The following is a 19,433-nucleotide window of genomic DNA, read 5'->3' as shown; positions in this document are numbered from 1 at the left end:
TTTTATAAGTATAATCAACCAAACACTTCACGTGACTATTTGAAGAATAACAAGGACAAGAATCCATCAGCACCACTTTATAAGAGACAATGAATTATATAATATTTATATAACAGATATTTCATATTGAAATGTGATTAATATAACTAAAAGACTGAATAAAATTAATTAATTTTTCATTAATAAAATAACGACTTTTAAAAATTTGAAAATTATGTGCATAAAATTTAAAAATAAAAAATCCGTTAATTTGAACAATAGAATCTCATCTTGTTGAAACGCTAATTTCAATTAATTGCCTAAAGTAATTCAGCCAAGAAGGATATCTGAGAACTAATAGATAATTATAGTAATAAATGGTTTATAGAAGAAGGTGATGAATAACATTTAATAGAGATTTGTAAATATAGGTAAATTAACAAATTCAAATATTTCAAACGGACATAACCTAAAACCTAATGCTTTGATTACTTTTTCAGTATTAATTAGGTGCAAGAAAATGTTTAACCAAATAGATGGACAATATCAATATCCAATATGTCTAGTTAATGAATGTGACGTATAATAACAAATTGGACCACAAAGATGACAAAAGCAATCTATTGCATTCTTATTTTTCTATTGTTCTCAAAAGTCTTAAAAACAGGTAAGTGTGCATGCATAATCTACTGGATGTACTTAATTTTTAAGGTTCTTTTAATTTTTCCTTTCTCTAGACTCTTGTACGAGCTTTAACAAGAAGATACCACCGAGATTCAATAAAGATGGAGATAAGTTACCGTGCGTTGGAGATTATAGTTCTGAATGGTGTATGAATGGAGGAACATGCTACGTATTGAAACATCAAGACAAATTGCATTATCATTGTACATGTTTAGAACATTTTTCCGGTGAACGCTGTATTAAAGATAATCGAGAAACTGAAGTGGAAGTGACTAGAAATAAAGAACCATGTAATGAACCGTACAAGACAAACTTTTGCCTTAACAATGGAACATGCTATATATTAAAATATAGTGGACATCCTGAATATCATTGCGAATGTCCCACTGGTTTTAATGGATATAAATGTGAGGAAAAGACATTAGATGGCTTCTACGGAAATGGCTTGAGCATCAAATAAAAAAAAGGTGTTAATTAGAAGTAAGTATATTAAGTCAAGCAAATTGAGTGATATTTACTGTGTAAATGTACAATTGATACATTTACAAATTACAATTATTGTGTAATGTAAAACGATACATTACGGTCGGTTAGAACTTTAAGCTAGAAAAAGTTATATAACTTATAAGGGATATCCAATTTAATTTTAAGAAGACGGATTATCACGTACGTGTTTATAATCCAGAATAATAATGATTATAATTATGCTAACTAATTACTCATGACTATTCTGTAAATTTCCATCAAATTTAACCAACATCCTTAAAATGATTTATTTTATTGTAAAATTTTACTACTTCCAAATAAATCATGCATTTATTTCCGATATTAAGAACATTCAGCATTGTCAATCTGCTTCTGAACATCTAAAGTCTCGTCTGGTGCAATATTGTGTAATTTAACGATATGCTGCTTTAATGATGAACGATAAGAAAATGACAGCTTGCATACTTCACAGGAATAAGGCTTCTCTCGCGAATGAACTCTCATATGGACCTAATTTATATAAAATTTAATTAATCTAAGCAATCTTTGATTTAGAATAATAACTCACTTTAGCGTTTTTGGATATACTAAACTTCTTATTGCATATTTTGCATGAATAAGGCTTCTCGCCACTATGGACTCGGAAATGCTTAGTCAGATCATACTTAGCTAAGAAACTTTTCTCACATATTGTACATTTATGGTTCCGTTCTTGACGATGAGTCTTCTCATGATACCTTAATGCGCCCAACCTGTTGAATGTTGCACCACACAAGCTACATACAAACTTCCTATCGTCTTTATTGTGTATCACAAGATGTTTTGTTACTGACGATGGATCCACAAATGTTTTTTCACAATCAGGATGTGGACATGAATAATTTCTTATGTTCAAGTGGCTATTTATGTGACGTTTGAGTTGTCCTGAAAATATCAGTTCCAGTACAGTTTTCTAACACATAAAATTCAAAGCCTACCTGATTGAGTAAAACTTTTTTGACAATATTGACATTTAAACTTTTTGATTCCTTTATGAATCAACATGTGCATTTGAATGCCTTTAACTAGTTTCCCACAGATCTGACAAACTGTTCCATCTAAGGCATTTACTTCTTTTCGTTTCCTGGTCTTTTGATTAACTTCTTCTGGAAGTTGTGGATCTTCATTTAATAATATTTCGTTCTTTTCTACTGAATTCACTTCTATTTTTTCAACAGTCTCATTCAGTTTGTCAAGCTCATCACGTACTTGATATAGTATGGCTGAGTTCTTCTCACAGGATCTTTTAAATTCATAAAATTCATTAATTTTTCGTTCACAATCTTCGCATATTAAATTAATGTAATTATATTCAGTGTCATCAATTAAGGAATCATTGTTTAGTGTGTATGTGACTCGTTCTATTAGTTCCAGACTTTCTTTCAGCGATATCTCAGTTGATTCATTATAAATTAACTTCATTTTAATTTCACCGATTTTCAATTTACAGCAAAATTTACACAAATTTTCATAATTCTTGACATAGAAGCTTAATGAGTCATTTTCAGTCTTGGAGATTTCAGCTGGATCTGTGAATTCGATGCTCGTAATCATGCTAAAATAATTAAATTAAAGGAAACACAAACAATAAGAATGTAAACAAAAAGATCCACGAAAAAATAAATATCAAGTCATAACTTACACGTATTATTTGTTTATATTCCTTAATTAAACGAATTTAATTAGAATAGGAAAATGGAAGAATCCAAGAGTAACATTGAGCTCTTTGGTGAAGAAATTGTATGTGAAAAATGTGGAAATAATGTCAATAAACTGGATTATGATCGACATTTGAAGACTCACAAAGAAAAGAGAGGTAAACAAAAGTATTTGTTCCTTAATTACACCACTACATCTTGTGATTTTTAATTCCAGTTGAAACATGCAACATATGCTTTAAAAAATTTACAAATTTATCGAATTTCAAGTATCATCTTAGTCATCATTCGGACGAAAGGAACTTCATTTGTGATGAATGTCCAAAAAGCTATAAAACAAAGATTGACCTCCTGCAACACAAGCGAGTTCATGAAAAGATTAAGGAACCACTGAGTTGTGAGATATGCCATGAAAAATTCAGCTTTCGGTCCAAATATAATTCACATTTGCGGACGCACACGATTAAAGGTCCACTAAACTGTGAACTTTGTGGAAAAATGTTTGTAAATCTCCGATCGCACATCCAGCAAGTTCATCAGAAAATAAGGAACCATAAATGCTCAATATGTGATAAAGAATTTGGCAAGAGATCTGGATTAGTTCGACACATTATGACGGTTCATGAGAAGATGAAGTGTTGGACATGTGATGTTTGTGAGAAATCGTTTGGTGAAAAGACACAACTTTTAAGGCACAGGCAGACTCATCTTAAGAATAGAAAACTTAAGGTGGATATCGATGGACCAAAGAATGAAGAATCTGAAATTGTTGAGGAAGTTTTTATCATTAAGGAAGAGTTAGAGGACAGTAATGAATGTATCCATGAGACTTGGGTCCAAAACAATACAGATGAAAGCTTAAAAGAAGAGAAGATTGAATCTACAGGATATGAAATAGAAGTTCTGGACGAGTTTAAAGATTCACTGATTTTAGAATTGCCTGAGGATATAACATGTCACATCTGTTTAGCTACTTTTAAACAAAAACGATATCTTCAGTCGCATATGAGAACAGTCCATAAAGGAGACAGTGAAAAATCACTTGTGTGCAAATTTTGTCCTGAAAAGTTTACACATCGAACCCAAAGACTTCGTCATATCCGACAAAGCCACCCAGAAGTTTATGAGCAGGATGTGACTGATCAGACAAATCAAACTGAAGAATTAAGCAACAGAACATGTAATTTGTGTAATAAAGTATTCAAACAGATCAAATATTTGGAACTACATCTTACATCCTTCCATAAATCAGAACTTTATGAATGTGATTTATGTCAACGGACATTTACATTTAAAAGATCTATGGAACGGCATATAAGGGCTATTCACGAGGACAGGAGAGATTATAAATGCCAAGAACCTGCATGCCTTAAAGCTTTTAGATCGCAATATGAGTTGAATGAGCATTTTAAGAATATTCATGAGAAGATAAAAAGGAACGAGCCACTAGAAGATGTGACATGTGATGTATGTGAAAAGATTTGTTCCTCAAAAAAGAGCTTATATTCGCATAAAAAGCTAGTCCATGAAGGTGTCAAATGGAATGAGAATTTCGAGTGTAAAATATGCTTAGAGAAATTCGATACAAAATACATGAAAGTTAAGCATTCATATCAAGTCCATAAGAATGGTGAAATAAAATTAAGAACATGTCATTTGTGTTCCTTACAATTTCAATTCTTTGATGATTTCAAAACCCACGTAGAATCTCATAAAGGCTGTTTTATTTGCATGATATGCGGTCATAATTTTGATGATGAGTCTTTGTTATTCATTCATATAGAGTCACATAAAAAGATTGAGGAGGAATTTAGGCAATTTGTAAGTGTCGAAATTTCTATTTAAAGCTTCATAATCTTTAATGATTTTATTTTCTTTCAACAGATCTGTGATATATGTAGTCATGCTCTAAGTACAAAATCACAGCTTCATATACACATGAGAAAACATTCATCAGAAGATCATTATGTATGCGATGAATGCGGGAAGTCATACAAGTTTTTAGCGCCTTTTCTTCATCATAAAATTGTTCATGAAAATAAATTTGATTACATCTGTTCGTACTGCAATAAAGCTTTCCGTAAATTGCGTGATAAAGACCTGCATGAAAGAACTCATAGTGGAGGTAATGATAATGCACAATTAATTAATAATTATTATTAAATTATTATGCCCATCCCATCTAGTTCGTCCCTATAAATGCCATATATGTGAGAAGACGTTCGCTTTGAAGCCAAACTACTTAAATCACATGAAAACTCATCAGCCAAAATATTTTGAGTGTAAAATCTGTCACGTCCATCAAAGTTCATCAGTTAAACTTCGTGAGCATGAAATGATCGAACATCCTGAAGAATTTCCATTTAAATGTCCGAGTTGTGGTAAATTATTCAAAATTTCGCACACTTTTGAAGATCACAAAGAGAAATGTTACGAAAAATTAAGTTAAATACTCAATAAAAGTTGTCTCCACATCCTCTCAAATGTATGTCTTTTAGTGTCATCCATATCATATCACTTTCAGATTAATTTTCTTACAAATGCATTAAGTTTTTAAATAGTTTAGTTGATTTTAAATCAGTTTATTACATATTACCAAATAATATTCAGCACCTATGGCTTATTTTGAGTTTAATAGTTTACATCAAAAATTTAGAAAATAAAGTATTCATGCTATAAATGAATTTAAATTTTATTGATCATCTTCCTCGTCTTCACATTCAATATCTTCATCAGCTGTTGCTTCTTGATATTGTTGATATTCGGATATCAAGTCATTCATGTTACTTTCAGCTTCTGTAAATTCCATTTCGTCCATTCCTTCGCCAGTATACCAATGCAAAAATGCTTTTCGACGGAACATTGCTGTGAATTGCTCGGCAATTCGTTTGAATAATTCTTGAATGGCAGTTGAATTTCCAATAAATGTAGCACTCATCTTAAGTCCACGAGGTGGAATGTCACAAACTGCTACTTTCATATTATTTGGAATCCATTCAACAAAGTAGGCGGCATTCTTGTTTTGAATATTAAGCATCTGTTCGTCAACATCCTTCATTGACATTCGTCCACGGAAAATAGCAGCAACAGTTAAATATCGTCCATGACGTGGGTCACAAGCTGCCATCATATTCTTAGCGTCAAACATTTGTTGTGTCAATTCAGGAACAGTCAATGCACGATATTGTTGAGATCCGCGTGATGTTAATGGTGCAAAACCAGTCATAAAGAAATGTAAACGCGGGAATGGAACCATATTTACAGCTAATTTACGCAAATCAGCATTCAATTGACCAGGAAAACGAAGACATGTCGTAACTCCAGACATTGTGGCTGATACAAGATGATTTAAATCGCCATAAGTTGGTGTTGTAAGCTTCAATGTGCGGAAGCAAATGTCATAAAGTGCTTCATTATCAATACAGTATGATTCATCAGTATTTTCGACTAATTGATGAACTGATAATGTTGCATTATAAGGCTCAACGACTGTATCCGATACTTTTGGTGATGGAACGACTGAATACGTATTCATAATACGATCTGGATATTCTTCACGGATTCTTGAGATCAACAGAGTTCCCATTCCACTTCCAGTTCCGCCACCAAGTGAATGAGTCAATTGGAAGCCTTGAAGACAATCACAACCTTCAGCTTCCTTGCGAACAACATCCAAAACAGAATCAACTAGTTCAGCTCCTTCAGTATAATGGCCCTAAATTGTTTTAAAATCATCTTAGTATGTCAATTTTTATCGTATTTAATGTTAAAATCATAGTTACCTTTGCCCAATTATTTCCTGCTCCAGATTGTCCGAAAACAAAGTTATCTGGACGGAACAACTGTCCAAAAGGTCCAGAACGAACAGAATCCATAGTTCCTGGTTCCAAATCCACTAAAATAGCTCGTGGAACATATTTTCCTCCTGCTGCTTCATTATAATACACATTGATTCGTTCAAGTTGTAAATCTGAATCTCCGCAATAACATCCAGTTGCATCAATCGAGTGTTCATCGGAAATTACTTCCCAAAACTGATAAAAAATGAAAAATCATCAAAAAAGTTTAATTAAATCGATTTTAAAAGCATACCTTTGCACCAATTTGATTTCCACATTGTCCAGCTTGAATATGTACGATTTCACGCATTTTTACTTCTTTTAAATGTTTATAATTAGTTTAAATTAATTAATTTTTTTTGAGTTACGAAAAACACGTCTTATCTCTTGAATGTCCCAAAATGAATTGACGAAAAAATATTTAACGGAAAAATTCATTGCCAACTGAGATCGATTTTTCTAAAACATTTTTGAAATGTTGAAAACCGTTGCAATTTTTTGACAAAATTTTTAATTTCAAATTTTAAAAAACGGTTAAAAGTCAAAACATCAAACACGTGACGATTGTTGTCTGCATTTTATATTATTGTTGTTTGTTATCCACAATAAGTTCTACTAACACAGTTTTAAAAACATTTTACACTCACATAAAGCCTGAATGATCGCTTGTTGCATGAAAACAATCATTTTTTGCGCAAATATTAATACACGTGCAGAATGCCGAAAATATTTAGAACCTGATTTTGATCTTCTTATTCAGTCTACATTCCTGATGCATGTGTGCTGTGCAGCATGTACTCCATAAGGAATATTACTTAATACAGCCTATTAATCAGCCTTTAATTCAAGTTCAATAGCCTTTGATGTGTCATAGCGACTAAACAAGCATAATACAGCATGTGTTGCACAACATTGTTGTGAGAAAGTAAGTAAAAATTCCTGCACGCATACACGTATCCCGTACACATATTCACGTGCCACCTATAAAAAGCTGTAAAGAAAAACAAGTATTGTCTATATGAAGGTCAAGTTCGCCGGTCCTGTACGCTGTGTTATCAAACATAACTTTTGATTTCAATTCCATGTCACATCGAAAGTCTTTTTTTTCCTCGTCTATAGAAATTGAAAAGTAGAGCAAAGCAAGTGAACGTTATGTGCGCGCGGAGAAAAGAAGAAGTTAAAATTAATTCACTTTATCAACAGAACTACTGTGCGAAGATCCTCATCATGAATGTTTGTTTGTTTGTGTAATCGAACCCAAAAATAGGTGCTTATCATCTAGAATTTCATAACAACTGTACATGTATGTTTCTACAAAAATAATAGAAGAGCCTTTATTTAACACCAACTCGAACCTTTATACAAAATATATTCACGATTATATCAAGAGATATCCATGCTGTGCATGAAATTTGGAAATATTAAATGCAATTAAATTGCTCACTTTGTTCATATTTTGTTGCTTTATGATGAAAGTTTTGTAACCCAATCGACTGGAGTTCTTGTAACTTTGAGTAAATTTGCTTCCTCAGTGTCTGGTTCTGGTTCATGCATATATTCCCAGCGTGCAAGTGTAGGCAGTGACATAAGAATTGATTCAATTCTTGCACCAGGAGTATAAAGTCCGAATTTTGTTCCTCTATCGTAGATCAAGTTAAATTCAACATAACGTCCACGTCTAATTAATTGCCAGGTTCTTTCACGATCACCATAATTGTCATTTTTGTGTTTTCTTACAAGTGGGATGTATGATGGAGAGACAGATTCAGCACAGGTTTGTGCAAATTGGAAACATTCTTCAAGTGATGGGCCATCAACGTCATCAAAGAAGATTCCGCCAATACCACGGGTTTCCTTACGATGAGTAATAGTAAAGTAATCATCACACCATTTCTTATATTTTGGATAGAATTCCTTGTTATGAACATCACATGCATTCTTTAATGTCTTATGGAAGTGTTCAGCATCATCTTCATAATAATAATATGGTGTTAAATCAGTACCGCCACCAAACCACCACATTTTAGTTCCATCAGCTTCAACCAATTCAAAATAACGATAATTGAAATGGATTGTTGGTACGTATGGATTGCGTGGATGAATAACACAACTGATGCCGGCAGCAAAGAATGGTAATTCACCTTCACTTAAATTCTTTCCACGAGCTCTCATTTGTTGAACAGCACCTGGTGGCAACATACCTTGTACAACCGATACATTAACACCACCTTTTTCGAAAGTATCACCATCCTCAATAACACAAGTAATTCCACCACCACCTTCACTACGTTCCCAACGATCGACCTTGAATTTCTTTCCAAAATTCTCTTCACCTTCTAATGCACGGACAAAGTCGTGTTGGATCTTCATGATCATCAATTCCATACGTACACGAATGTCATTGCTGGATTCCAATTTTTCAATTGGTGTGATTGGTTGTGCCATAAAATTGGCCACGTTAATTTTTCTAATCGATTCCATGTGTACTTTGCGAATTTGGAAAACTGTTGTCAAACCTGCGGCCACTAAGACTGCTCCAGTCGATCTGAAGCATTGAAGAGCGCTAAGCATTGCTTTTACTCAATGTTTACGTGATTTTAATCAACTAAACACGTACAAATGTGTGTAGATCGTTACTTCTTCTTATTCAACTATTACCCGTACACAAAAAAGTGCTTCTTTTATGAAGATTCTCTCCCTTTTCTCTCTTTCTTTTATTCCTTATATGCCGCAAAATTATGAAACACTTTATATCGCCCTTCTATACGATTTAATTGAGAAAGTGACAACTGCTAATACTGTTCTCAGTTCCTTCTATGCTCCTCTCTTACTCAAACACAACTAAAATATTCTTATGTATCTTTAGGATTGATAAGATATTCGCTAAAAATTATCCTATTAATATCTTCGGATGTCTCTGTCTCTATCTAGACGTTCTGTACAGAGCATTTCTAAACACATTCAAGAATTTAAGCCGATCATATGTGCTTGTGTGCCTAATTATTTTATATCAAATGTGTAGTTGTGCATTAATACATATTTGAATTAAAAGTTTATTAATTAAGCTCCACTAATGAAACTTTTGGTCTGCAAACTTTGTTCATGTATGTTCGTCCACAATTCCTGAACGCACTCATAAAATCGTAAACAAATCGTATATATACGAAAAATCCAGAAAAATATTTTAATTATAAATTGAGTATCAAAGCAGCAAAAATAATGCCGAAATATTATTGTGATTACTGTGACACCTTCTTAACTCACGATTCACCATCAGTACGAAAGACCCACTGTACAGGAAGAAAGCATAAAGACAATGTGAAATTTTATTATCAAAAATGGATGGAGGAACAAGCACAACACTTGATTGATGCTACTACAGGTAACTATTTGATTGATCATTACTTATTAATTGTGATAATCTACTAAATTGTCATATTTTCTCAACTTCCAGCTGCATTTAAAGCAGGAAAAATTGCTAGTAATCCATTTGCACAGCCGCCTCCTGCAATGATGAATTTCGCTCAACCACCACCGGGAATGAACTTTGCACAGCCTCCTCCTCAAATGGCTGCCAGTTTTCCTCCACCTGGCATGAATTTTCCACCTCCGATAAGACCAGGATTTAATTAACGAAACTAAGATCCAGTAAATTTTTTCAACATGGAATTTCATTTAATTTGTACGGCTTTTAATTTTAAATCTAATAAATTGAAGTATGTAATTTTAAATCATAATAAATATTGCGTTTATTAAGTTGCTTTTACCCGATTTTAGTTTAATTAATAAAATAATTACTTACTGGATGTTTCTAGATCGAAACAGAAATTAACGGTCAAATAATTTTCAAATTATTGAACTGACTTATGAGTCATTTTTTTACATCAAAACAAAAAACTTAATTTCTGTAAAATTTAGAATTTCTCCAAGATGAATCGATTGTTTGGACGAGGAAAACCAAAGGAACCACCACCGAATATCAATGATTGCATTACAAGTGTAAGTAATTAAAATGAACGTGAATAAATACGTAAAATACGCAAAAAAATTAAATTGCGAATAATTTTAAGGTGGATGCAAGAGCGGAAGGAATTGACAAAAAGATCCAGACACTCGATAATGAGCTGCGTAAATACAAAGATCAGATGGCCAAAATGAGAGAAGGTCCAAGCAAAAATGCAGTTAAACAAAAAGCCTTACGTGTCCTTAAACAAAAGAAACAGTAAGTTTTTGTTAATTCCGTGACCTATTGATGATTCATAAGTTGACATTCAATGTCATTGTCATATTAATAATCTTATTTTGTTTTTTCCACTTCATTAATTAAGATATGAGCAGCAAGTCGAAAATCTACGAAATCAGTCATTCAACATGGAGCAAGCAAATTATGCAAATCAAATGTTGAAAGATACACAGGCAACTGTCGTCGCAATGAAAGATGGAATGAAGTCAATGAAGAAAGAATTTAAGAAAATTAACATTGAAGATATTGAGGATCTTCAAGATGATATGGCAGATATGTTAGAACAAGCTGACGAAGTACAGGAAGCACTTGGCAGAAATTACAACATGCCAGAAATTGATGAGGATGATTTACAGGCCGAATTAGATGCATTAGGAGATGAAATAGCTCTCGATGACGATACATCGTACCTAGATGATGTCATTAAAGCTCCTGGAATTCCTGATAAAGAGCCTGGTGCCGACAGTGTCGTTGCACCGCCACAAAAAACAAAGGATGGCATTTTAGTCGATGAATTTGGATTGCCTCAATTACCAGCCTCGTCATCTAAACATTAAATTATTGATTCTAAACTCGCTTCATTTTTTAATAAGAATTACTTACTAAATTTTATTTTATATCTAATAAATATATATTTTATGTCGCTTAATCTAGATGAAAAATATAAATTATACTAAAAGCTATTTCCGTTTTTTTGGTTCTTGCTTGTAAATAACTTAATTAATAAATATGTATGAAATTGATTTGCACGCCAAAGTAAAAAAATGAACACACAAAATTTTTGTTAACCCGATTCACTATTTTCCTCACTTATTACTGGAACTCCCTCAAGGTCACATACTTTCTTCTTTAAATTTGCTATTGTCTCTCTTAAATGCTTCTCTTTTGCGGCTGCTCGTGCCAACAGTGACTTTGCCTTCTCTAAAAGTTGAACTTTTTGTTGTAATTGCTGTCTTAAAGCATCAATATCTTGGGTCGCTAACTCATCCATATCTTTACGATTACAATGCGGACATGAGGCATTGATTGTTTGCGATTGTGACAGCTCCAATTCGACTTGTAATTGTGAACATTTTCTGACAGTTTCATTGTAATTTTTTCGCAATTTTTCATAATCAATCTTGAGCTTCTCGAAGATTTCTTCTTTCTTCCGATCACTTTGACTCATGTAGGTCGACGTTTGTGGAATTGACTGTTGTGTATGCTTTGAATTTCTTAAATACTTATTTTCTGCTTGTAACTTTTCAATGATAAGTTTTAGATTCAGAATTGTTTGTTCCATTGCATGAATTTTTGCTGACGATGAGTCGGAATGTCTTGACTTCTCTGATGCATTCGATGTGTGCGATTGAGCAAGTTCGTCTTTAAGTACCATTATGTAACTGAATAAATAAAAGATAAAGAATGAGATATGCACATCATTTAAATTTTAAATAATACTTACTCTTCTAAGTGCTTGATTCTTGCTTCCTGACGATGTCCACCGACGTTCTGTTTCAACAGATCGTTATCTAACTGTAGCTGAATATTTTTAGCCTCTAAACGAATATTTCGTGCTTGAATTTCCGAAAGTTGTTCTTGAATCTTTTCAACCTCAATGGAAACACTCGAGCCTTTTCCATCAAGTTCCATTGCAATAATTTTCCTCTGTTGCGATTCGATACGTGACTTTAAAGCTACAACAAGTTCACTATTCATTTCAGATCCACTATCACTTATTATTGATGGAGTTTCAGTTCTTTGAGAATGTTTCGATGTATGGCAGTGTTGACAGGCAGTCGATGATGTTGATGAACCACCGACAGTTTGCAAGTATCGACCACTCTTGAGCTTATTATCAAGCATTATCTTCTCATTTTCAAGTCGTCTTATGCTGTTCTTTGCCATTTGAAGGTTCGCCTTCAAACGTTCACAATCAATTTCTTTCTCAGTAAGCTTGCCTTTTAATTTTTCTGACATTTCTTGATAGCGCTTCTGTTTATCCCACAATCCAAGTTCAGCTGCATTCTTTGCCTTCTTATTATCATTAATATTAATTTGACGTCTCAAATCATCTTTCACTTCCAATAATTCATTTTCTAAATCGCTGATTCGCTTCTGTTGTTGCTCCTCTCGTGTCGTTGCTGGGCGTTTATCACTAATATTAGACAAGATAATATAATTGCACATATTTAATTAGTTAATTTTAAATGCAGACAAGAAAATAGAAAAATGCTCCGTCGATAATTGCATTTCTACTTTTTGCGTATTTTATGTAAATTTAAGTTTTCTACTCAAAACGTGTTTAATGGAATTAAATGAGAATGGAATGGCATTTAAGTTTGCAAGTGAAGGTCTAATTAATAAAGAATGAGAAAAAGTTGTTTTTAACGACAATTTAAAATTCAAATTTTTTGAACTAAAACTGTACAAATGTTTGTGAATTTATATGGTTTTGAATATTTTCAGAGCATTTGTAGGGGTTTGAAATATTTGAAAATTTTACCGTTAGCAAAACCATACAATTCCACATTTAAAACATTTGTACTGTTCTAATGTTTGTGAAATAAAATTTGAACCCATTCCAATTTTGATGATAATGAATAAGCTAAGCTTTTCAGAAAAACTGATGGAAAATTTTCATGAGTATCAAGATAATCAACTTAATTTTAAACAATGAGAAATGAAAGATTCTGTGATATTTTTTTAATTAGTCATAAAAAGTACTCACGTAACTCATTTTTTGAGAACGAATCAAAGGGAAATTAGTCACAGAACAAGTATTTGGTAAACATCATCTATTAAAAGAGATTTCTTCACATAACAATCAGAAAATGACGCATTTACAAATTATCTAAAAAGTCGACGATGCACAAAAGATTTCCAAAAAGTAACAACGCATTAAATAAGAAGTGTGCAGCATTAGTCATGAATATTAATAGCTTATGCTTACCTCTTAACAGAAATCACAGGACGTTTTATTAATTGATTCTTCAAGGTCTTTATCATGTCACGCGATTGTTTCTCTCGTTGTTGAATATTAGCAACCTGCCGTTTTAGTGCTTCCAATTGTGTCGTAAGCACACGATTTGTTGTCTCAGCACGCGTCAAATTGGCCGATATAATGTGAACTTGTTCGGCTGAATTCAATGCTGTATCATTTATGTATTTCTGTTGATCATCATGAAATTGATTTAATGTCTCTGTCAGATCCTGAATATGCTTATCTTTGTCTTCAAGCATTTCTCTTAATTGCTCAATTTCATTATGTGAATTAAAACTCTCACTTAATGTCTCTAAATTGTCATTTGACGCCTTCAATTTTATATTTAAATCTTTTATCATTATGTCCTTCTCACGTATGAGATTTTGCAATTGTCTTTCGGTATTTGTGAGATCTTTCAATTGCTGTTCCATTTTTTTCGCTTCAGTGTGAGCCTCTTTTAGTTTCATTTCCATACTTTGCATTTCAATGTCATGCTCATTATTATTATCTTTAAATGTTACATGCAGTTGCTGTTTTTGTTCAATTGGTGACGCTGGTTTTACAGCTGTCTCAATTTTAAGCTTCTCTTCTTCCATACTTATAATTTGTTGTTTTAATTTCTCAATCATCTTATCTCTCTCATCTATTGTCGTCTCATTGCAATCAATGACCTTCTTTAATTGCTTTATTTGTTCACTTAATTCATCAAAAGTCCGCATATTATGTTGACGCTCGGACTTTAATAACTCTTGATATCGCGATAAATTCGTGTCCTTATCGAGTATTAAATTTTGTAATGTCGCAATCGTTATACTTAATAAATGATCATCCTTCTTATTTATCGTGTCATTTACCGACGATGATTGCTGTTGATGCTGCTTGAGTTGATTTTCGAAATTTCTCTCAAGTACTTTAATTCTTCCTTGAGCCTCACTTAACCGATTTTCTGTCTCAATTAGCAAAGAGCTACGAGACGATGCCAGGCTTAAAGCCTTCTTTAATTGCATCTCGAGTGAATTTTGATCATCGCTTGTCACTTGATGTATGATTTGTGGTACTGGTGGAGTTTGTGGCTTTACAATCTCTGTTATTGTCGGCTGTTGTGTATTAATTTGCGGTTTTTCATCTTCCTTATCCGTAATTGTACCACAATCTTTTTTAATAACATCAATTTGAGTGCTTTTATCAAATTTCTCGACTCTCTCGGATTCAACATTCGTCTCCGCCTGATTGTCACCAAATAGCATTCTGATTGCATTCCAATGCTGTGTTGATTTTATCTCGTTTAATTTTATACGTGCAATTTCATTATGTAACTCTTTCATTGTCGATTCATGTAATTCTAGTTGTTGTTTTAAATAATCACATGATGATTTGTATTTAATGATCTCAATTTTCCCTTCAATGTCTGTCATTGACATCTCTTTGAGTTGTGTAACAATAGAATCATGCGAAATTTCCGGCATCGATTTTGATCTTAAATTTAACATTTCGATGTCAAATTGCTTTTTTGCATCCAATAATTCCGCATAATGTTTTATAAAGTCTGTTATTAAGTACATCGGTGTCATCGAACTATATTGATTGCATAATTCAATTAAAGACTTTCTAAGGTATTGAATTTTTAATAAATTACTATTTTCACGTTCATTCATCTCTTTAAGCTTCTCGTCTGTCGTCTCATGGACTTTTTGTATATTATCCTTAAGGATTATTATCTCAGACATTAATTTATCATTCTCAAGCTTTAATAGCTCCTCATTTTCCTTAGAAACCTTCAAGTCACGTGCTGTCTTGGTCAATAAATAATTTTCATTACTATGACTTTGAAGATCCACAATTAAATGACGTGACGCAATCTCATCATCCGAGAATTGAGTCAACATTAGCTGCTGTGCCTTTAATTGCTGTTGTGATATTTTAGTCAATTCCTCAAGATGCTTCTCTCGTCTCTCATTCATATTGATTGTCTCTTGCATTTTTAATAGCCTCGATTTCATGTCATTTAATTCACTACGTGTTATGAATGATGTTGTAAGATTATTTTCCAAAATTGCTACATTTGAGAGCTTTTCTGTGTCAATTTTAAGGACATTCTCATCATCAAGAGTTTTAAGATTTTTAAGAACATTAAAGCATAAACCATTTAATTTAAAACGCATTTCATGTAGCTCCTCTTCAAGCTTCTTAATCTCCTCCTTCTCATTTTCGTCCTCATTAATCGCATTCACGTTTAAAAGCTCTTCTGTTTTTCTTAGAATTTCCTCCTTCATCTCATTCATGACGTCTAATGATGATATTTTAATTTTCCTCATTTCCCGATGCAAATTGTCATTTTCATTTTTTAGAAAATCAATTTTCCTCTCATAATTTTCCAGATTACTTTCAAACTCATGACATCGCTCAAGACTCTTGACCATTAATCGATACTTATCATCATCACATAATTCACTACTCCTCACAAGCTCTTCATATTGTTCCTCAACATGTCGCTTTTTAGTAAGCTCCAATTTAATTGAATCATTCTCGTCACTTAGATCCTTTATCAAAAGTTTAAGTTTCAAAGTTTCATTCTCATCAACTGTTTCTCTGTTATTCTCTATGGACATATTTTTATCATCTGACTCAAATGTGTTGACACTGGAAGTCACTTTATTTAATGTATCGGAAGATGATGTTTTCATGTTATTTCTCAAGTTTAAAATGTATAAAAGTTTCTCCAATGTTGCTGGATTTATGATTGCTTTGTTGTTGGTGCTTGATGAGTCTGTAAAATTAAGATTGTGATTAGTAGTGATTTGTTATTTAACGGTTTTATAAAATTTAAATTTTCAACGTTTTTCAAAAATTCAAATTTTTTGAACCATTCAAAATTTTGACGAATTTTTGAAAATTAAAATTTTTTAACGGTTTTGAGACTTGGAAAATTGGCTGTACCATAACCAAATCCATCAATCAAGCTAAAATCCACAATAATAATTAATCTTGACAAAGTACGTCAAGAAAGTAATTAGAGATGAAATAATAAGTCGAAGTCGATATGGAAATAATAAAATTACCTTCGTAATCACGCAATTTCTCGAGAATCTCATTCAATCCGGCACGTAAATTTTCATTTTCATCAGTGATTGATTGATAATCAATTTCCAATTTTGCCATTTTCTTAATCAATTCGATATTTTCGCTTGATGTAACTTTGAGATTTGCTGTACAGTTTTCACATAAATTTGAGTTGTGCTTCATAATGCAATTGCGGCAGTATTTTAAACTCTCATAGACATTGTATGAGTTTGAACAATTTTCGCATTGCCTCATTTCAACGCGACTTTCTTTTCTGCCCTTTCGATTGGTGCCTTTATCTGCATGCGATGTCGTACTCGACGATCCGGATACAGAATTTGAATTCTCATCGCCATCATTATTCATTCCAGTTAATTTCGCTTCCAATTCTGATATTTTACGCTTCAGGTCATTCTTGTCGATCTTTAATTGCAATCGAAGTTCCTCGGAAGCACGAAGTTTAAGCATAAGGCGATCATTAATTTTGGCATAGCGCTTTTGTTTCGCTAGAAATGCTTTTGTCTCGACAATTTCATCATCGGAAATTCCCAAACGTTTACGCAAAATAGAATTTTCAGCAGCAACTTCATTTTGTGCATTAAGTTCAGTCACAAATTCTTGAATTTGCTTGTCGCGTTGAAAAACAGCTTCTTGTAAGGAATGGATTTTCTTCAATGCAGTCGCAAGTCCATCTTGACTATTTTCATACGATTTGAGTGTCTCAATAGCTTCAAATGCCTGTTTAGATTTTAAATAGTTATCATCTTCAGCTATTTGAAGCATTTCCTGTAATTCCTTACGTTCTTCATTACCTCTTCTCAGCATCTCTTGAACCTCTTCACAGCATTCATTAGACTTATTCTTAGCTAATCGCTCAGCAAACTCTTCACGTTCCTCACTAAACTTTTTAATGATTTCTGTCGATTCCATCAATTCAGACGATAATAATTGGAATTTTTCCTCGAATGCCTTAATCACTTTATCTCGATCTTTAATTAAGTTTGTTAATCTTCGTACTTCATTTTCGTCGCTATCAACATCAATTCCAGGAACCTGCTCAATTAAATTTTCATATCTCTCATTCAAAATGTCAAGCTCGTGTTGCTTCTCATCCAAAATTCCTTTATAAAGTGAAACCCTTTCTTCTAGTTCCTTTGAGAAATTTTCCATTTCTTTTTCACGTTCATGACGTTCCTTTAACATTTGTTGATTCTCATTTTGCATCTCATCTAATTGTGTACTTAATTGAGCTATTTTCTCCTCTAAAAACGTGACAGTGCTTGTCGAGTCCTCAAGTTGCGTGCTTAAAAGAGAAATTTTTTCATTCGCATCTTCAATATTTGCCTTCAGTTCTTTAATCACGTTTAGATGTGTGGTTGACTGCTGTTCAAATTTCTGTAAATGATTATATTTAGAGGAAAATTTATGACACAAGTTTACAGAATGTGACTTGTTCCTACTCGTTGTTCATGTTTATATAACAAAAAGGGGAAATTGTAATACATTTTAACATTTGTAAGGAACTAAATTGTGTTAATTTTCCCTTCTTCAATGAGTCATCAAGCCTGAATAAATTAAATAAAGTCAAGCACTTACCTCAATGTCACGTAAAAGCCTTTTTATGTGCTTATTTTTAGCACTTATCTTCCCCATTAGCTCTTGTTGCCTATCGATTTCCGACAACTGTGATGGTGAATCCTCGTCACTTCCATGAATCTCACGTCCATGTATTATTGTTATTTCATCAGAAAGTTCCTTTATTCTCGCTTTGAATTGCACACGGTCGGCTTCATATTTGTTTATCATTTTTTTCTGCTTTTCAAGTTGTTCCAATGTTGATTTCAAATCAATATCAGATGAAGCTGTAGGAAATTCAATTAGATTAGTTTAAGGCTTAGCCACTTAGAAAAAAATTTTGCTGGAAGTTCACTGGATCTCAAATTGTTTTTGAAATTGTGTAAGAAATGACCATTTTTTTTAACATGGAATGAAGCCAAGAAGCCTCAAAACATCTTCTTGGGTGGATATGCTATTTAAATAAATGATAATATACATTGTCGTCAACTTGTTTACAATTTTATCACAAATTTGTTCCACGAAGAAGCCTTACCCAACATTTCAATCTCTTCACGTTGTTTTTCCACTTGTTGTCCTTTGTATCTCAATACAGTCAAACATAATCTATAAAATATAAGGGAAAACACATGAAAATGTGTTGATTTTCCGATGATGTAATAAGAAAATTTCCAAAAACTCACGGAAAAAGTTTCTTTGCAATTTTTGAGTCGAATTTCTGATCTTTAATTAACTCATTATATATGTCCTCTTTACGCTCATCCGTAAGATTCTCGTTAGACAATGATAAAATTTGCTTCCAATCCATTTTAGCTCTAATTAATTAATATTAAAAAAATAGAATTTTTAAAATTTTGAATTAAACTTTTATTTGTATTGTTTTTTTAAGCCTGCTAAGCAACGGA

General features: G+C 32.7%; 9 protein-coding genes across 9 annotated transcripts; 4 read left to right on the top strand and 5 right to left on the bottom strand.

Moving 5' to 3' along the window:
* Positions 1–272: 272 nt before the first annotated feature.
* LOC139092385 (lactadherin-like) lies at positions 273–1,411 on the top strand. The gene is made up of 3 exons (XM_070642742.1): positions 273–410; positions 480–646; positions 717–1,411. The coding sequence occupies exons 2-3, from the start codon at positions 586–588 to the stop codon at positions 1,121–1,123; spliced, it is 468 nt and encodes a 155-aa protein (XP_070498843.1). The 5' UTR covers positions 273–410; positions 480–585; the 3' UTR covers positions 1,124–1,411.
* Positions 1,401–2,777, bottom strand: LOC139092384 (zinc finger protein Paris-like). The gene is made up of 3 exons (XM_070642741.1): positions 2,127–2,777; positions 1,718–2,073; positions 1,401–1,659 (listed from the first exon to the last, which is right to left on the bottom strand). The coding sequence occupies exons 1-3, from the start codon at positions 2,740–2,742 to the stop codon at positions 1,492–1,494; spliced, it is 1,140 nt and encodes a 379-aa protein (XP_070498842.1). The 5' UTR covers positions 2,743–2,777; the 3' UTR covers positions 1,401–1,491.
* Positions 2,778–2,830: 53 nt separating this feature from the next.
* Positions 2,831–5,312, top strand: LOC139092383 (zinc finger protein 62-like). Its single transcript, XM_070642740.1, has 4 exons — positions 2,831–3,004; positions 3,064–4,667; positions 4,731–4,971; positions 5,033–5,312. Exons 1-4 carry the CDS (start codon positions 2,884–2,886, stop codon positions 5,293–5,295), a joined length of 2,229 nt encoding a protein of 742 aa, XP_070498841.1. The 5' UTR covers positions 2,831–2,883; the 3' UTR covers positions 5,296–5,312.
* Positions 5,313–5,391: 79 nt separating this feature from the next.
* Positions 5,392–7,990, bottom strand: LOC139092440 (tubulin beta-1 chain-like). Its single transcript, XM_070642846.1, has 4 exons — positions 7,333–7,990; positions 6,939–7,003; positions 6,629–6,880; positions 5,392–6,561 (listed from the first exon to the last, which is right to left on the bottom strand). The coding sequence occupies exons 2-4, from the start codon at positions 6,993–6,995 to the stop codon at positions 5,539–5,541; spliced, it is 1,332 nt and encodes a 443-aa protein (XP_070498947.1). The 5' UTR covers positions 6,996–7,003; positions 7,333–7,990; the 3' UTR covers positions 5,392–5,538.
* Coprox (oxygen-dependent coproporphyrinogen-III oxidase) lies at positions 7,990–9,522 on the bottom strand. The gene has a single exon (XM_070642847.1). The coding sequence runs from the start codon at positions 9,254–9,256 to the stop codon at positions 8,150–8,152; it is 1,107 nt and encodes a 368-aa protein (XP_070498948.1). The 5' UTR covers positions 9,257–9,522; the 3' UTR covers positions 7,990–8,149.
* Positions 9,523–9,683: 161 nt separating this feature from the next.
* Positions 9,684–10,426, top strand: snRNP-U1-C (small ribonucleoprotein particle U1 subunit C). The gene is made up of 2 exons (XM_070642850.1): positions 9,684–10,067; positions 10,140–10,426. Exons 1-2 carry the CDS (start codon positions 9,905–9,907, stop codon positions 10,316–10,318), a joined length of 342 nt encoding a protein of 113 aa, XP_070498951.1. The 5' UTR covers positions 9,684–9,904; the 3' UTR covers positions 10,319–10,426.
* A 122-nt stretch (positions 10,427–10,548) lies between these two features.
* Positions 10,549–12,355, top strand: Vps60 (vacuolar protein sorting 60). Its single transcript, XM_070642849.1, has 3 exons — positions 10,549–10,684; positions 10,756–10,907; positions 11,014–12,355. The coding sequence occupies exons 1-3, from the start codon at positions 10,616–10,618 to the stop codon at positions 11,483–11,485; spliced, it is 693 nt and encodes a 230-aa protein (XP_070498950.1). The 5' UTR covers positions 10,549–10,615; the 3' UTR covers positions 11,486–12,355.
* Cep290 (Centrosomal protein 290kDa) lies at positions 11,574–18,631 on the bottom strand. Its single transcript, XM_070642844.1, has 5 exons — positions 18,550–18,631; positions 16,953–18,348; positions 13,861–16,660; positions 12,373–13,065; positions 11,574–12,310 (listed from the first exon to the last, which is right to left on the bottom strand). Exons 1-5 carry the CDS (start codon positions 18,604–18,606, stop codon positions 11,713–11,715), a joined length of 5,544 nt encoding a protein of 1,847 aa, XP_070498945.1. The 5' UTR covers positions 18,607–18,631; the 3' UTR covers positions 11,574–11,712.
* Positions 18,606–19,336, bottom strand: LOC139092325 (centrosomal protein Cep290-like). The gene is made up of 4 exons (XM_070642674.1): positions 19,212–19,336; positions 19,064–19,134; positions 18,675–18,815; positions 18,606–18,619 (listed from the first exon to the last, which is right to left on the bottom strand). Exons 1-4 carry the CDS (start codon positions 19,334–19,336, stop codon positions 18,606–18,608), a joined length of 351 nt encoding a protein of 116 aa, XP_070498775.1.
* Between the last annotated feature and the right edge of the window lie 97 nt (positions 19,337–19,433).

Source organism: Chironomus tepperi, unplaced genomic scaffold (assembly GCF_022539635.2).
Source record: "Chironomus tepperi strain 1889 unplaced genomic scaffold, CSIRO-AGI_Ctep_v1 contig_298, whole genome shotgun sequence".
Lineage (NCBI taxonomy): Eukaryota > Metazoa > Arthropoda > Insecta > Diptera > Chironomidae > Chironomus > Chironomus tepperi.
The sequence above is the reverse complement of the archived record's forward strand: the minus strand, read 5'-3'. Positions and strand labels throughout refer to the sequence as shown.

Bases quoted from the DNA above. Each gene is read 5' to 3' on its own strand.
- LOC139092325 (XM_070642674.1), bottom strand. From the start codon at position 19,336: ATGGATTGGAAGCAAATTTTATCATTGTCTAACGAGAATCTTACGGAT. The intron at 19,135-19,211 runs GTGAGTTTTTGG...TATATTTTATAG, and splicing joins ATTGCAAAGAAACTTTTTCC to ATTATGTTTGACTGTATTGA. The intron at 18,816-19,063 runs GTAAGGCTTCTT...AATTTCCTACAG, and splicing joins TGAAGAGATTGAAATGTTGG to CTTCATCTGATATTGATTTG.
- LOC139092383 (XM_070642740.1), top strand. From the start codon at position 2,884: ATGGAAGAATCCAAGAGTAACATTGAGCTCTTTGGTGAAGAAATTGTA. The intron at 3,005-3,063 runs GTAAACAAAAGT...TTTTAATTCCAG, and splicing joins GACTCACAAAGAAAAGAGAG to TTGAAACATGCAACATATGC. The intron at 4,668-4,730 runs GTAAGTGTCGAA...TTCTTTCAACAG, and splicing joins AGGAGGAATTTAGGCAATTT to ATCTGTGATATATGTAGTCA.
- LOC139092440 (XM_070642846.1), bottom strand. From the start codon at position 6,995: ATGCGTGAAATCGTACATATTCAAGCTGGACAATGTGGAAATCAAATT. The intron at 6,881-6,938 runs GTATGCTTTTAA...ATTTTTTATCAG, and splicing joins GAAATCAAATTGGTGCAAAG to TTTTGGGAAGTAATTTCCGA. The intron at 6,562-6,628 runs GTAACTATGATT...AAAACAATTTAG, and splicing joins CAGGAAATAATTGGGCAAAG to GGCCATTATACTGAAGGAGC.
- Coprox (XM_070642847.1), bottom strand. From the start codon at position 9,256: ATGCTTAGCGCTCTTCAATGCTTCAGATCGACTGGAGCAGTCTTAGTG.
- snRNP-U1-C (XM_070642850.1), top strand. From the start codon at position 9,905: ATGCCGAAATATTATTGTGATTACTGTGACACCTTCTTAACTCACGAT. The intron at 10,068-10,139 runs GTAACTATTTGA...CTCAACTTCCAG, and splicing joins CTTGATTGATGCTACTACAG to CTGCATTTAAAGCAGGAAAA.
- Cep290 (XM_070642844.1), bottom strand. From the start codon at position 18,606: ATGGGGAAGATAAGTGCTAAAAATAAGCACATAAAAAGGCTTTTACGT. The intron at 18,349-18,549 runs GTAAGTGCTTGA...AATCATTTACAG, and splicing joins GGCTTTTACGTGACATTGAG to AAATTTGAACAGCAGTCAAC. The intron at 16,661-16,952 runs GTAATTTTATTA...TTAATTTTACAG, and splicing joins GAAATTGCGTGATTACGAAG to ACTCATCAAGCACCAACAAC.
- Vps60 (XM_070642849.1), top strand. From the start codon at position 10,616: ATGAATCGATTGTTTGGACGAGGAAAACCAAAGGAACCACCACCGAAT. The intron at 10,685-10,755 runs GTAAGTAATTAA...AATAATTTTAAG, and splicing joins TCAATGATTGCATTACAAGT to GTGGATGCAAGAGCGGAAGG. The intron at 10,908-11,013 runs GTAAGTTTTTGT...TCATTAATTAAG, and splicing joins GTCCTTAAACAAAAGAAACA to ATATGAGCAGCAAGTCGAAA.
- LOC139092384 (XM_070642741.1), bottom strand. From the start codon at position 2,742: ATGATTACGAGCATCGAATTCACAGATCCAGCTGAAATCTCCAAGACT. The intron at 2,074-2,126 runs GTAGGCTTTGAA...TGATATTTTCAG, and splicing joins AAAAAGTTTTACTCAATCAG to GACAACTCAAACGTCACATA. The intron at 1,660-1,717 runs GTGAGTTATTAT...TATATAAATTAG, and splicing joins GTATATCCAAAAACGCTAAA to GTCCATATGAGAGTTCATTC.
- LOC139092385 (XM_070642742.1), top strand. From the start codon at position 586: ATGACAAAAGCAATCTATTGCATTCTTATTTTTCTATTGTTCTCAAAA. The intron at 647-716 runs GTAAGTGTGCAT...TCCTTTCTCTAG, and splicing joins CTCAAAAGTCTTAAAAACAG to ACTCTTGTACGAGCTTTAAC.